Raw genomic sequence first — 15,865 nt, 5'->3', positions numbered from 1 at the left:
GCTCGCCGCCGCGGGGACCTCGAGCTTTTTATTTTTTTTCTATTCCCGCATCGTCGTCTGTTCTGCGTGTATATTGCCGCCTCCCTTCCAATGGATATCCAAATTAACCGTTTCGATTATGCACGATTCACGATCGTTCGCGCTATCAGATACTAAGAAAACGCGAGCAGAGAGAAAGGAAAATGTATCGTCGACTGCATCCGTATTTTAATCCGAGGACGAAAGTGACGCAACGTAGGCGTACGAATCTATCCGGCCAGCCCTTGAATAATTAATACGTTCTAATTAATCACAGGCTCTCGGGTCGCGTCGTAAAAAACGTAGACAACGAAGGAGAGAGGTCTCGTTGGAGAAATCGGGGACGCCAGGAGGCGCGATGCAATTAGCCGAGTGGCTATTCACCGACTTGTTAACTCGTAATGAACTGGATACGTACATACTAATTAAAGTAGCTACATCGTAACATTATCGATGAGCGATCGTGTGGCCCGTATTTCCCAAAATTTTGTAACCGTCAAGCTAATCGTAGAGTACGCGGCCGGTTAATTACTTCGTTCATAACGCGATACGATTGTTGCATAGAGCAACGAGGCGAAAGCCGCGTTGTATACAAACCTCTGATCTCGTTAAATCGGTCGCTTCGTGCTTTTCGCTCGCACCCGTTCCCCTCGCAATAATCGTTAATTGCGCCCCTCTGTCCAGTTTCACGTTAGCATACGCGAACCGTGTAATTCATTTCGACTCGCAGCCGGAGATAGGTTTCAGGGCAATACTGTTCTTTACGCCGTTAATAAAGAACGTCAGGACGCTTCTCGACGCGGACGCAAGCTGGAATTACGGTGCAGTCGTGAGTGCACGCGCGATGCCTCGTCGCAGAGGAAAAAAAGAAGTAGATATCGTTCGTTTTTGTCACGCGTAACGAGCCTGGCCGATCGATATGACGGTTTTTCGCCGAGGGTAAAGAGAGGAACAGAGGATACAGGATGCTGCGAGCGTACACGCGTTCGGCCGACATTAAACGAATTTATCCGGCGTAAAATCTATAATCCTGGCAGCGATAATTACCGCGACAGTCGTCGCAGTAATTTAATAATTCGCGGTAATTTCGTGTCGTTTACTTCCGCGCTAGAAATTCTGGCGGGGGGTGTCCTCGTGCTGGCCTCCGTCGCTGGTTAATACGATCGACGGCCAGGGAATCGTGACAAATTGCGATCGGCCAGCCGATTCGATATCCGATCGAACATCGCTCGCTGAATTTTCGGGAATCGAGAACCTCGAAAACCAACCCCACTTCTCTCTCTCTCTCTCTCTCTCTCTTTCTCGATACGCGCTGCTCTTCTCTCCTCCGCAGGGAATTTACAGATTGCCATGGTGGTGCAGAGTGTTCGCGAAATCCCTACCTATTTCACTGGAATAGAGGGGTCTGCGACGTGCAATTATACGGCCAGAGATACGCATGGGATACCGCAGCGGAGAGTGTGTATTAAGTCGATTCTTTTTTGTGGGCTACACGCGACAAGATTTACTGGTCGCGTTATTATCGTCTGTGTTAATGAGCCACGACATCCTTTACTCTTGCCCCATGCAATCTCGTTATTTCCTGGGATTTTATTAAGATAAGACGAGAAGGAGATGTTATTGCTGTTGTCGCTGCAGTATTATGGCACGGGAAGGGTAATGTCCAACAGAGGATGATAGTATTTGCGGAATAACCAATTGACAAATCGATGCAACCTTTAGCAACTTTGATCATCGACGCTATAAACAACGATACGGTAGAATCTCGATTATCGGGTTAACGTTATCGCGTGTTACATAGTATTCGATTAACGGATTAATAAAGTGATGGATTATCAGTGACCGTCGAGGACAAATTCAGAGATGGTGTTTTGTTAGGAACACTGGAGAACGGGGAAGCTCACGTTCGTCTAATTACATTCTTTTAAAAGAATATACTTTATGCAATTTCGCACCAAATCCAAGTTCGCACAATTATTCAAAAACACAAAGAAACTCGTGTCACGTTTTGTTATCAAGCTACAACCTTGCTCCATAATTAGCCAACCTTTTGAAAACAGTCTGCTCGCCAGATCAATTTTACAAGATCGTTGCTCGCGTTGCCTTCGTTAGCGTGCGAAAGGTGGCAGTTCGTAATACGCGATTACGAATGCATATGCGCGAAGAGCAAACATTTGCGCGAAGGTGCATCCGCGGAATTGCGTTTCGTTGTTACTCTCGTTTAAACTAGCTCGCTGTGCCGCAGCAACACGGCCAGTTTCAGCCACGTGTTTTAGTACCGCGACAAATCGATACTGGGTCCAGCGCTGGAACTTCTCCTCCGCGAGACTTCTTTTCTCTCGAATGCTCATCTTTATTAGCCCGTTACACGTCGAATAGTTTCCACGAGCACCTCGTAAACCGCCAACTTAATTTTACACCGAAACTTTTCCGCTCGGCCTGTAATTAGAAGCCCGGTGGCCCGGGCGTTAAACGTGCCCGCTTCGTTTTATCCTCAGCCCGTGTGCACACCGCTATTGGCTCGATGATATTTTACCGGCTATGCGCCGTCGGCGAACGATCGATATTTCTTCGGATTATCGCGTTAGCGTTCGCGTTCCACGGTGAACAAACTGCGGATTATCTTCCTTCGAGGCCGTGCATCGTTGATCAATTTCGCTATAGCGGCTAATCAATTCCAGCAGGATCTCCTGGCAACGTTTAAACCGACGACGAGCAGGATTTCGTTTCAGGACGAGCTCGACAGAGCGAAGGAATTCGATTATCCTGTTATTGATATCGATACCTTCATAAGGCAGACTGCGCGGCGTAACTCGATTTCTGTTCGACTAGCAGAAAAACGCCCCATCGTGTAACGCGGTCTTGAGACTTTTTCTCCTGTGCGAGTCTCGATCGGTAGAAAATACGGCGGAAAATAGCTCCGAGATCCGATGGAAAGTCGATCGTGTGATTTAATCAACGTTCCGATTGCCGAATGAAATTTTCAGCGATCCTTTCTCTCCTCGTCTAGCCGTCTCTCTGGAACGTTTTCCAGTCCTAACAGATTCCACTTGACTTTGAATTCTCTGATAAACCGGAAGAAGGGGTATGAAAACGAGCACGGCTATTCGACCACGAGTAATTAAAGTACCGATCGTTCGCTTGATTATCGCGATTTTATAATTACCGTTGAGTCACGGGCCGGTCGTTTTACGTTGGCAAGAGGCACGTATAGGTGGCCGACCGCATCGCTTGCATCACCACCGACCACCGCGAGCCGCTGGTTAATCCGTCGATAATCGGACAAGCGTGACAAACCAATGCCGGGGTAGACTCGGCCTGTCGATGTGATAGAGACGGGGACAGCGATATGGTCAATGAAGAAGCCGCAACACGAGTGCCAGGAAAAATCACCAAATTTTGTGCCGGGTCAGACCGATGGAATTGGAAAGAAATTAGCTGAAATTAGCGATAGAAGTCGATCGAGAGATTGCTGCTAATTAAATAGCTAAAAAAGTTGGCTTTTTATATTTCGTTTTGAAAATGCTGTAGCTAGCGATAGAGTCGACAGGCTGTGAATGTCGATATTAAATGCCAAAAAGAATTTGGATTTGATATTTGTAAATGAAAATCGATAAGAGTAGGAAGAGAAATTTATGTGAATCTTCTTTTAGTTTAATCGATGGAATCGAAAGAAAGACGAGATTAGAGATGAAAAAATCTGTCGAACTTTGTACAAGAAATTGCTAGACTTTGATATTTAGTCTCGTCTAGCGAGACAAATGGATCGGTTACTTTGACTTTTAACGAGAACGTTATTATTTGGAGTAGTCTCAGGTGTTCTCGTAAGTGGTTCGATCAAGGGCACTTGGAGCTCGTTATAATTATGTTATACGACTAATTCGACAAAACCTTGTTAATTTGTAGGGTTTGGTATCGATCCACCGAGAATCAAAGACATCGACGACAACGCGCGATCGACGAGCAATCGGAAGTCTGACGCGTTTAATCACGAGTAATTGACGAGCCAAGTTACTTTGTGCGATGGTTTATTAATCTGAAAATAGATGGTACGAAATTTTTGCCATTGAAGAAATTTTCCGCGAATCGCGTTTGTCGGGAGATTATCCCGGATCCAGTCGGATTTAAAACGCGATTTCAGGCGTTCATCGATATTAGGAGGATTGGCTTTCGAAGTTCTACATTTACGGTTTGATGAACTCGTCGGTCTGCTCGCTGATTAAACGTGAATTTTACAATAATTTCTTCGCTCACCGATTGTTTACGATAGAACAAATTTTGTCATTGTGGAAGCTATCGGCGAGACTAAATATAATTAACGCTGTTTATCGTTAAAAGACGCGAGAGAAATGGTATTTCATTTCCGTTTTTCGAATAAAGGGCGACTGATCGGATTAATCGATACCGTGGAAAAGCAAAACAACGACTCGCGAAAGAATAGAACAGTGTTTGTCGGCCGGACTGCAGTTCGTTGCAAAACGAAGCAAACTTTTAACAGTTTGTTCCGGCGTTGCGAGCGGTACAGCTGCAGCTGAACGATAAAAAGCTCCTGTGGATACACGTCGGCTCGCTATTCCGATTTCCGGGGCTTCGAAGCCTCGACTCCGCGGAATACATACGTTTCGCTCTTTACGAACCGTAGTATCCAACGAAATAGAACAACATTCTGCTGATTCCACAAATTTTTTCACCGTTAGAGTTACGCGAGTTGTCCCGCTCGTATTTCACAAGCTCGTGTAAATGTGAAATTCCACAAGGGGAGAAACGCATCAATACGTTTCCGTGGTTTCTAAATATAATATACCGGATATCACGCGCGGCTATGCCGCGATGATCGTATACTGGTTTTTAGAAAGTCAAAATTTACGAAACGCAGAGACAAAAGAAATGTGGTCGAAGTCCGACTTCAAACGTTCCGATTCTACTGTAATTTTAAAGCGAAAGGAGTTTAGTCGCTGCGGTACGGTTAAGTAGTAGAGGGGTGCATATGGCCAGACACAGCAGTAGACTCCTAGAAGCAGCGTTCTACTTTTGGGAATTTTTAATATCGTTAACGACGCAACTTGGAACTTCCATTTTTTAATGTCGACGGAGTATCCCGAGTGTTCGTAAATTTTGTAGTCGAAGTTGTATAACACGACGGTGTTCAGGTAAACGAAAGCTCTTCAGCGACGAGACGTTAGGTTAAAATGTCGGGAAACGACAGATATAATAAGTCAAATTACGACACTCTGAGACACGACGAGATTACTTCTGGCCCTTGGTAATAAAACCACGAACTCTTTCGTCCTCAAACTTTAACGAGAGAAGGAGGACGTGTCGTGAAAGCGTGTCTTTGCGAATATTGCGACGAATCTCGAATTTTCAAGGGAGGAGCCCTTTGATCCCCTCGAAAACGACCGCGTGCTTATGAAATATTTATCGTCGTTTATTAATCACAAGTATTCCTTTGTGTTCGATATCTTTCTTTCGTAAGATTCTTCGTCTCACTTTCGTTCTCTGTCGAATCTTTCACTTTGTGCATAGGCTCGCGAAAGAATCCCGTTGTGGCAGAAATTTTTCATCGATATATTACAAACGTTACAAGACATCGAAGATCGAGGCTAAGCGCAATACACGCCACGGATTATTCCATCGTTCGAGTACATACGCTTACGCTAACTAACCTGTACCTTCCACGTACACTTTCACGTTTGTTTGAGACTTCACCAACGTAATAAAATGTCAAAACGTTTCGTATAAAACACACGACGTATTCGTAAAAGATTTCTACAAGTAAGTTGCAATACTTTCGTGGTGGCAGTGAATATTCGTATCGAGAGATTGTATTGGTCGTTTCAGAACTCTTTTCAAGCAACCTTCTAAAAAAGCAGAAGAAATACTTTCACGAGGATATTTCGCGTTTGTCTACTGTGGTAGAAAGGAGCGGTGAAATGCATTTTCTACGCCCGCCTCTCCACCTGGCGACGAAAGAAAGTCGCGGCGTACTGGCTTTCCGACCGGTTGGAAAGCGTCGGCAGTGGATGAAAAAGCGGCCGCGGGAAATAAATCTTTGACCGGGTTTCGCGGGGGAGAAGCCCATAACGTGTCACCAGTTATAAATTCTTACGTTTCCGCCGCAGTTTGAAATAGTGGTGGTGAACGGAAGGGAGTTCGCGGTCCTCTGTCACTGCACCCTCTTTCGGCTTCTTGCGTACCCGTTTTCCACCTTCGAGAACCGCCTCCATGGGAATTGAGATTTCATCTTTCTTTATACCGCAGCCGAACCAACTTTCTTCCCGCGAATTTTTTCCACATCTCCATCTTCCCGCCGATCGATCGCTCCAAAGGTTAACCTTCCTCTCGATAGAAAGATAAATTATCTTTGTTTCTGTTAGTTGGTCGATTATTATCAACTATCGTCAAGTACTTAGCATCGTCGGAATTATCATCGTTTCTTGGAACACACACAATTTTCATTGGAGCGAGTCTACAATTTGTAATACATATCGTAAAATATGAAAAAATGTACAGAAAGCACATAATACGCGAGACTATACGAAACAAAACCAAAGTAAAGCAGTAGTCGCTGTAATATTTAGCAGGTAAAACAAATCGACATTCAGGTTTTAGATTTTTAACGTGCATAAAGATCCGCAGTTCATCGATTTCCGGTGTTATTACGAAGATGCATTTTATTTCCTTCGCGCAGGATATTTCTATCACGATCCGCAGTTTCATCCGTCTTCTTTGAAAAATCGTTCTACAGCTATGAGAAATCTTAATTCTTCTCGGATAGATCCGGCATCTCGTGCAACTTTCCAGTTAGTTCTCGAAATGACGAGCGATCTTTTGATCGCGCTTAGATCCCCTTTGAACGAGCTTGCCGAGGAACACCCAAGTTTCTTCGCTTTTCGTCCGACTGTTTTTTTCACCTAGATAGAACGTGTTCGATTACGAGATGGAACACGACTCTCTGGATGTGTTCGATTCTCTCTGCGAAGGAAATTCGTATTTTGACGAGATATCTACTTGAGTCTGTTCGATGTAAGATTTCAGAGACGCGACGACTCATTATTCACGGATACGTCGCTGAAGCTCCTCGAGAATATAGCGTACGCGTTCTTAGCCGCCTTTTATTATATTCACCATCGATGGAATTCTTCGGAAATTGGCCTGGAAAATAAGATTCTCGCTGAGGATGGGCGGTGTCCCGATATTTTCACGCGAGGCACACGCTTTTCCTGCCATTCACCCGGCCAAATCTAATATACCTGCTTATTTACGTACCTATGCGAGAAGGCGAAATAATAACGAGCCCTTTCACGGCCCTCGAAAAGCACCCAAGTCGAGACTCTTTCGACGCGAGAGCGTCGCTGTTTACTTCAAAATTGCGTGCTCGGAATACCTACTATGCTTCATATCCTCTGCTCTTTCGCATGCACGCACACGTGTATACAGATTGTTGCACGTGACCAAGTCAGGCTACACTATCGGCCAGGACCAAGAGGTAACGCTGGATTTTTAGTTATAAAATGGTGTAACCTTCCTTTTCAAATATAAAAATCTGCGTGTATGTTATTCAAAGTTTCGTTTGGATAATCTCCGCCTACGGCGATCGTATTTCTTTTTTAAGTTCAATGGTATTTTTTATAAGTTGCTTTTCCCGATCGCAACTATGTCATCCATCCAAACGAGCAGAACATTGTTTCCTTTGCAACCGAGAGCTGGTAAATACAGAGTTTTCTACACATAAACTTTTCTTTTTCATCAATTTCGATTATATCGACGCGTAAGTTTGCTTTTCCTCCTGGAAAACTTGTTCCTTGCCACTTACAGTCATTTCTTTCTACAAGCACTGCGCGATCATTCGCGGCGCTGTACATTAAATCAAAAACTATTTAATTTTGCCGAATGAAATGTTGCTTTATCTTCTGGCTCGTTTCGTAGTTCTATCTACTCGTGTACACGCGCTTTCTCCTCGCTGGAATCGAATCCCCGTGGGGTTTCGAGCGAGGAACACTTTGACCGGAACAAAACATCTCCGGTATTACGCGGTCGAGGGAAAAATATTGTTTGAACCCTTTTTTATTTTCTGGTTGCGCGCATCCTTTTAGTCGAATCGATCGGAAGCTGGTCGATCGAAAGCGGACACGATGGTCCGAGCATTTCCTCTTAGCTGGATACGATCGTTCAGGGCAGATCGTGCGAGGAAAATTGTGAGCGAAAAGTTGGGAAGATGCCAAAATGGAAAGGTGAATCGGAATCGAGGACGTCGAAGGATCTTCGCGGACGGATATGGATTGATAGTCGGAAGACGAGAAGCATCGATACGCTTATCTTTGTGGAACAGACTTCACGACAGCGATACGCGTCGAATAAACAGTCTCGTCGATAAACAGCCGCATCGAGATTCTAGGGGCGAGCTGAGTCGCTCTCTCGCGTTCATCTTCGAAACAACGTCGCTTATCTCGACACCGTCGCGTTGACACTGAGATACCAGAGTCGAATTGGTCACGGGGGTCGCAGACGATCATCCCAATTGCCTCGGCCTTAATCCGAATAATCCACCCTCGTATATATTTGCCCCGCCTCTGTCCATAACTCTTCTTTAATTCAAATTAGTCGACGAAGACTGTTCCTGGTTAACACGAGCGTCGAAGTTACGAACGTTCTACAGGAACGTGGTTCGACGCAATGAGAAAATTCTCAAGCACCTACGACGTGTTCTTTCGTTGCGAAAGCACAGGTAGACGAAAGTTTCTCTCGAGCATTCATAATTAACAGGTATTCACGGGGCAAGAGAGGTTAGCAGAGAGAGTCGATTCGAATTAATTCGCAGCCTGATCTCGTCCCTCGAATCCCCCGTGCTGAGGAGACAAATTACTCCGTAGCAGAAGGGAGTAATCGAGAACAGCCGAGATAATCGACCGGCTATGAATAGTTGGTAATTACGTAAAGTACGCGCGAACATCGAAATATGCGGCTGTATGCGTTCGTGTCACGGTTAACCAAGCCCTATTGCTTTCAGCCAACTTGGGATAATCCGGTCGGCGCCGCTTTGCCAACTAACTCTCTCCCTTTATCTTCCACCGGTGATACTAACTCACTGGTTACGAACGATAACGAGCCTCGCGAGGTACCAGCCAGTACTCCGGGGAACAATTATAATCGGGAACGATCGACATGTTCGATGCGTTATCGAGCGCTCGCTTAATTTAAACTCTTTAATTTTTCATCCCTCGCGTTAGAACATCGAGATAGACTCATGATGTGGATTACGAATCAAACGTTATAAGGATGACCTGTGCTTATATCCAGGTTGTAACCCGACTCGTTGTGGTTCGAGTTACATACTCGAACATCTTACAACGAATTTATTTAAGATTTTGAAAAACAACGTAAAGCTTCGTCGATGCAAGTTTCTAAAATTTCCTAGCTGTTCTTCTATTATATTTCCCCGTATCCTAAACATAAATAAAATAACGCTAGAAACGTAGGAACGAAAGGACACAGATAAGAAACAGGACTATAGGAATATACAATTTTAAACTAAATTAAACTGGGTATAAGAACTCGTGCTATTTATGCGCTCGCCGTTGTATACACGGAAAAAAATTATAAGGCAGGGGATTAATTTCGTTAGACCGCCCTTTACTCGACAAACAAATACCAAGTTCTGTTCAAACACGTTGGCAAATTATTATTTACTTTTGACGATTCTACGCAGTGCCGAATTAAATAGTCGCAGAGTGCAGGCTGTGTAACAAACGAGACTGTACGAATAATAAATAGAGAACGGAGGAGAAAACAGCGCCGAGAGCTGGCAATCCCCTAATACTAATGTGCCGTAACTGCGTTTCCGATGTTCTCCAGTTCCCGCGAACGCCACTTTAATATTCCGTCCGAGGCATTAAACGGCACGAGAGAAAACAAACGCGCGAGCGACTATGGCCACTTTGTTAGGCTAATATCGTCGCATTACACCGAGCCAACTTAATTGGCATAAATGATAACGCAGGTTTTCTCGGCCGAATCCACGGTCCCTGAGCGTATCGCGGCTGATTCCCAACCACGACGCTCGCTATTTATGCCACCAGCTCTTACGATATTAATATTCAGAACGTTGTACACACGCGTCCCAGCAACTGGGTCATGGAGAATGAATCCGCGCGAACATTAGGCAAAATCTCCAATTATCCTTTCTACGAGGTATTTTAAACAGCTGAATTCAAACTTCGCAGGCACGTGATATTTTTCGAAACGAGTAGAACAACTTTAATAAGATTATTTATACAAACTTTCCAAGGAATGTACGCGTGATACGAATTCATCGATTCTTTTCGCCACTCGTGATCTTCCTTCTACGCGTTTAGACGAGTAGATTCGATAAAAGAAATTAAAATATGCACGAAACACGTGTATTTTACTCGTTGAATATCTTTCTCGACGATATTCGGTTATTTCGGCGAAAGAGTTAACGACTACACTGCGAGCTTGCAAAGTACGATTCCAACGATTTATATACGTCGTATGTCTCTACTGGGATGCATGAAAATATCAAATAACGCGAAACGTTTCGTTAATCCCGTACGCTCTTTCAATTTCGTTTGGAAATAATTTAGCAACTGCCAGCTGTTCCACTCATCTTCTTCCTCGTTTCAATCAGCACAGACGACACGGATTTATACAACGATTCGTAATCGTTGGAGAGTATTCGTCGACCAATCGAACCGGCACAGAGTGGCGCGTTTTCCATCCTGTCCGAGGACATAAACATTATCGATCCTAGGAATCGGTACACGGCAATGGAGGTCGTCGCGATACGGGGCGAACATTACGCTGCGCGTTCCAATTTCCAGCTTAATGGAGTACCTAAGATGCTCGGTCGTAATGGAACCGTTTCTCCGGTCGTTCTATTTCTTTTTTCTCTCTTCCTCCCCCTCTCTTCCTCTTTTTTTCTATCGTCGTAACACAGAGTACGCATCGTCGTTGCCCATTAACCGTAATGGTGGCCGCGAATTACAGGCAAAAGAGCAGTGAATTAACGTTGTACGGTTCGGTGATTGCGTACAGGCTCGATAAACGCGCGAAATGATTGTCTGTCTGGTAGAATGGCGGAAAGAGCGCGGCCAAGCTTAATCAGCTGTAAATTACGTCGTGGCGCCGGCGACTGGTGACATCGTTGGTCGACAAACCGCGGTTCGCTGTGAAAAAGTGCCCGATCGGACGTCGAACCGGTTTTCTGAAAAATGATACGACCAGCATCGACGTCCGTTGAATTTACCACGGTTGGTTAAAACACACGTACAAACGAAAAACAGGTCGAGGTAGATCGCATTAGCTGGCAGGGTGAGTTACGCGTTAACGGAGAATTTTATAGGCAATGGAACACAGTATCTTTGCTAATGAGCATAGGTGTATCGTATAACTCAGGTAAGCTACCCTCGATACAGGCAGATTCGAGTTATCTAGAGGCTGCCGATGTTTATACTTTTATGGGAAATTTAAACGTGCGAAATCACACAGAACACGTATGCAAAAATGTAGAAAATATTCTAGATAAAGTAGCTGTTACGTATGAATATTTTAATTCTGTTACCTTTAGAAGAAAAAAGGAGACAAGGTAATTAAACCAGGTTGGTTTCAACATTGGAATAAAATTATAATTAAATAGAAAAGCGTATGGCAATGTAACGTAACGAAATACGAGTCACAAGTTACCGATCAAATTTCAAAAGTTGAAAATCAAAACCATCGCGTAAATTCGAAACGCGTAAATTCCGATACGATTAATTACAAAGTAACGAGTTTTACATGCCCAGGAAAATTTTAAAAAATTGCCCGATTCGTCCAAAAGAAGATCGTGCCAAGAAGATAGAAGACGGAAGAAAGATCTCGCCCACGAATATGTATTTTCAGCGCACATTTCGAGAAACCGGACAAATTGTTGGAGCAGATGCTCGTTGAAACAGCTGACGAGGCATCTTCCAGGAAACAAGTTAGCCTGGATTACGCGAAGGTGGCAAGTAGAGAATAGGATGGAAGGGAGTGGAAAAATGGCGAGGAATAGCGACGGGTCTATGGGATTAGCGAGGAAAGTTTGATAATTATACGGTAAGCGGGTCAGGCTTTCCTCCTCGGTAAGAGGAATCGCATGAACGGAGGACAGGGGACAGCGACTGTCGCGATGGTGAAAGCGACTTGTCACTAGCTGAGACGAAGATCCTACGAGGTAGGGATGCGAATGGGCGAGCAGCAGTCACGACCAAAAAGGAAGTTGGAGAGAAAGGAGGACAGGAAGTCGGGAAGACATAATTAGCAAGTTTAACACGAGTCGCTGTCTCTCGAATCTCGTTACCGCCGCTGTCGCTTTTCGTTCGAACATCGTGGCGCAAGAGAATCGAGTCCTCCTCGAGATGAAGTCACCAAGAGGAAAAAGAAGTTTCTTCCAGATGGCTGAAATTCGCGGAAGTAGCAGCTGGCCAGTAAAAGTAGAAGTTACCGAGGATCTCGACGAGGCCGTAGCAAATAAATATCGACGAGGTCTCCAGTTTCAGCCTCTTTTGCTAGATTAACAATGGCGATGTCGAGGTTTTGGCAAGTTAGAAATTTTCAGAGAAGCATGAGGATGCATAGATAGAAAAGTTCCGCACGATGAATCAGTGGAGTAACCACGCAACAACGGTTTAAGTAAGATAGATGGTGCAGTAGATATGACCCGTATTACACAGACCACGTTTTTATATCAAATTTACCGGTTCAAGTATAAGAGATAATTTTTTAAAGGTATTTATATTTCTCCGCGTGTATTAACGAGATATGCAGTGGCTCGTGAAAGTATTTGAACACTTACACGAGGATCGGTCAAATATTAACCGGACTAAGCGTGGTACATCTTCGTAGCGTCGTTTATTCAGATGGACACTGCGTGGGAGTTTAAATAGACGTGCCTCGAAGACGCGGTGCTCTACATATCGTTTCTTTGATAGATAACGCGATGAACGAGAAAGCAGTACCGGCTTCCGTTTGCACGACGCACGATTATTTAAATTTTTAACCGTTCAAAAAACCCATTGAAATTTTGCATAGGTCGCGACTGACTGTTTTTGGGATAAAAAATTATCAGGTATCCAAGCGTTTGCGTGGTATAAATCATTTTCTAGTGGACGTCGATGGACGTTTAAAACACATGGCATCCAAGATAAGTGTAGCGTCAGCGAACGTCGAAGCTGTTCGGGAACTGATCGAGCATGATCGACGCATAACAAACGACGGAATTTGCTCGAAAGTTAACATTAGTTATAGAAGCGTGGTTTCCATCGTTCGGAAGCAGTTAAAATTCCGCAGAATCACGGCCACTTAAAGAGGCATTAGGAGCACAATGTTCCAACAGCAACGAAGAAGTAGAGCAATTTGTGCGCAATTAGCTTCTGACTCAGCCCCCTACTTTCTACGAAACTGGTATAAAAAAATTACCAATCCGCTGGCAAAAGTATATAGAGAGAAACGGAACATATATAGAAAAGTAACTCGATTGTTCCTTTTAAACCATTCTACCGAAGTAAAAAGTTCCGATTTATATCTAATTGACCCTTGTAGAAATTTTGTATACAAAGAACGGCTCGAAACTCGATCAATATGATAAAAATTTCAAGCGAATCTGAAAATGTATACAGAAGTTACATCATATTTATCGCAAGCAAACACTTCGCAGAGATCGTCGAAATATTTCGACTAGTCGTATTAAAATATAAATCGTAATATATATAGTACGCGTTAGCGACACGTTATTCTGGAGTTAAATGGCACATATTCCTTCCAGTCGAATACAACAATCGACCAAAATCCATTGCCAAATAACCGATCGAACGATAATGATCGCATTCACGAAAGAAAGCGGTCAGTTACCTTGGTGAAGGTAAGGGTGGCTATCGGTGGCAGACGAGGTAGATTCGGATAATAAAAGCTTCCCGCGGGATGTGCCGGGTACCGTGACGTGATCCTGTAGGCGATTCCTTGGGGTTGCGTCGGCCAGTTGGCAGCCGTGAATGTGAACCCGTTATCGGTTCCACCATCCAGCGGATCCAGCTGAAAAAAGAGAGACGAACATAGACGATGAGTCGGTCTTTCAATGGGCCTTCGCCGGATTTTAATGAGATGGCACAGAGAAGCCGTATGCTTTGGATCGGTCGGAATTCCTCGTTGTTGAAATGGAACGCGACCTATATATTTTTCTTCTCCGATCGTCGAGCCTCCATCATGCTCACGATCATCTTATTTTTTTTCTCTCTCGAAACCTTTTGGCAGCCAAACTACCAGTCGCTTTAACGAACGAAAGATCGCTAATACGGCGCACCGTGTATCTGAATGGTAAAAAAGTTCTTTTCTATAGCTGGACTAGCTTTTGTTCGATAGACCGGTGCTTCGACGAGGATGAATGCGAAATCCAGCCGGGGCTTCGATCTAATTTTCCATATGTTGCGCGCGGCCTAATTCGAGCCGTCGTTATTAAAGCGCGTCCGATTGAAATTGTTGGCTGGCCGTTGCGGAGAAAGCAAGCCGATATATTTCTACCGTACATGTCGAAATCAATGATCCCTGTCGACGATAATTACCTCAACGGTTACTGTGTCGACCCAATTACCCTCGACGCACAGTTGGAAGGAATCGACCCCAACGAACCAGTCGGGGCTGGGGTTTATACGAGCCATAATGCTTATTAGAGTGTGATTTCCATCCAAAAATGCTCTCGCGATACTTGTTCCCTCTCCTTGTGGCACTGGAGGGCCCGTGAACGAGTGAAGACTGTTTGGCGAGTCTCCATCCGCGTCCATTCCATCCGTTCTTCCCGTTTCCACGTACAATCTTATTCCACTAGAAAGCCTTTCTCCTAATCTGTACAGCGTATAGGTAGAGTCGTGTGTTCGACCTGTAACAGAAAACAGGAAAAATATATTTAACGACATTATCGGATTCCAACCATCGCGTGTTTGCTCCAGCTTTGCTGTAAAGTTACTGGCTTCTTTGATCAACGTGGAGTTAATTAACGGAGGAAATAACGGACAGTTAATTGACAGAGTACGGCAATTAAACGCATCGTCCTTGATACGCGAACATCGACGGTTTTTTCTTTTTTATTTTTATGAAACACATCGGTCAGTCTGTGGCGAGCGTGGAGGATCGGACTAAACGGTTATAGGGATCGTTAACAGCAACCCTTCCGACGAGATGGTGAAATTTACACCAGACAGCGAATTTATGGTCAATGAACGCGTCCGTCGACAAAGCTACTGATTCGCGTTTGGGTCTGACGTATTCAAAATTTCCGCTGCTGCTAGTTTCAAAGCCGATATACAAGCCGCACGAAACGTTGGTATTTTTATTTCACGGAAGAAGAAAAAATAGCAAAATCAAAAAGCGAATCGGGCAATCGAGATTTTCTGGATCCCATGCCGCCATGAGTTTCTCATTGATCGACGTCGATAAAAATTCCCCGGCGTGAATTCGTACTCGACACGTGGACGAAATAAGATAAGAACATATCGTAAAGCATAATAAAATATAAAAGCCGTGCTCGGCATGCCGGGCACGTAGCTTCTTTGCGGAACTCGTGCGCGAAAACAGGAAGGCGTTTCTCATCTCAGGTTGAGCCGAGGCGTCGACTATAAGTTCTCGTTTTATCAAGAATTCGACAACACAGGTAGGAGCGGTAAGATTCTTAGAATACGGACGATGATTCCGAAGAGCGTTCGTCTTTTTTTTTTTCTTTGTGTAGGAAGGCTTTAATGTGTTCCAGAGCATTTGAATATCTTTCACAGATAAGAATGCCAATATTCGAAATGTTTTAGCGAATAACTTGCAACAA

The 15,865-nt window shown here is 44.3% G+C and overlaps 1 protein-coding gene across 1 annotated transcript in view; it reads right to left on the bottom strand.

Annotated features, from left to right (window-relative positions):
• LOC126924176 (uncharacterized) overlaps positions 1-15,865 on the bottom strand; it is a 193,163-nt gene that overhangs the window by 30,946 nt on the left and 146,352 nt on the right. Inside the window, exons 3-4 of the mRNA XM_050738390.1 lie at positions 14,616-14,929; positions 13,909-14,088 (exon numbers count right to left, since the gene is read on the bottom strand). Coding sequence (XP_050594347.1) covers positions 13,909-14,088; positions 14,616-14,929 — 494 coding nt within the window. The remainder of the gene's footprint in view (positions 1-13,908; positions 14,089-14,615; positions 14,930-15,865) is intronic.

This window comes from Bombus affinis, chromosome 14 (genome assembly GCF_024516045.1).
Source record: "Bombus affinis isolate iyBomAffi1 chromosome 14, iyBomAffi1.2, whole genome shotgun sequence".
NCBI classification, from domain to species: domain Eukaryota; kingdom Metazoa; phylum Arthropoda; class Insecta; order Hymenoptera; family Apidae; genus Bombus; species Bombus affinis.
Note: the sequence above shows the minus strand (reverse complement) of the source record. Positions and strands in the feature narration are given on the sequence as shown.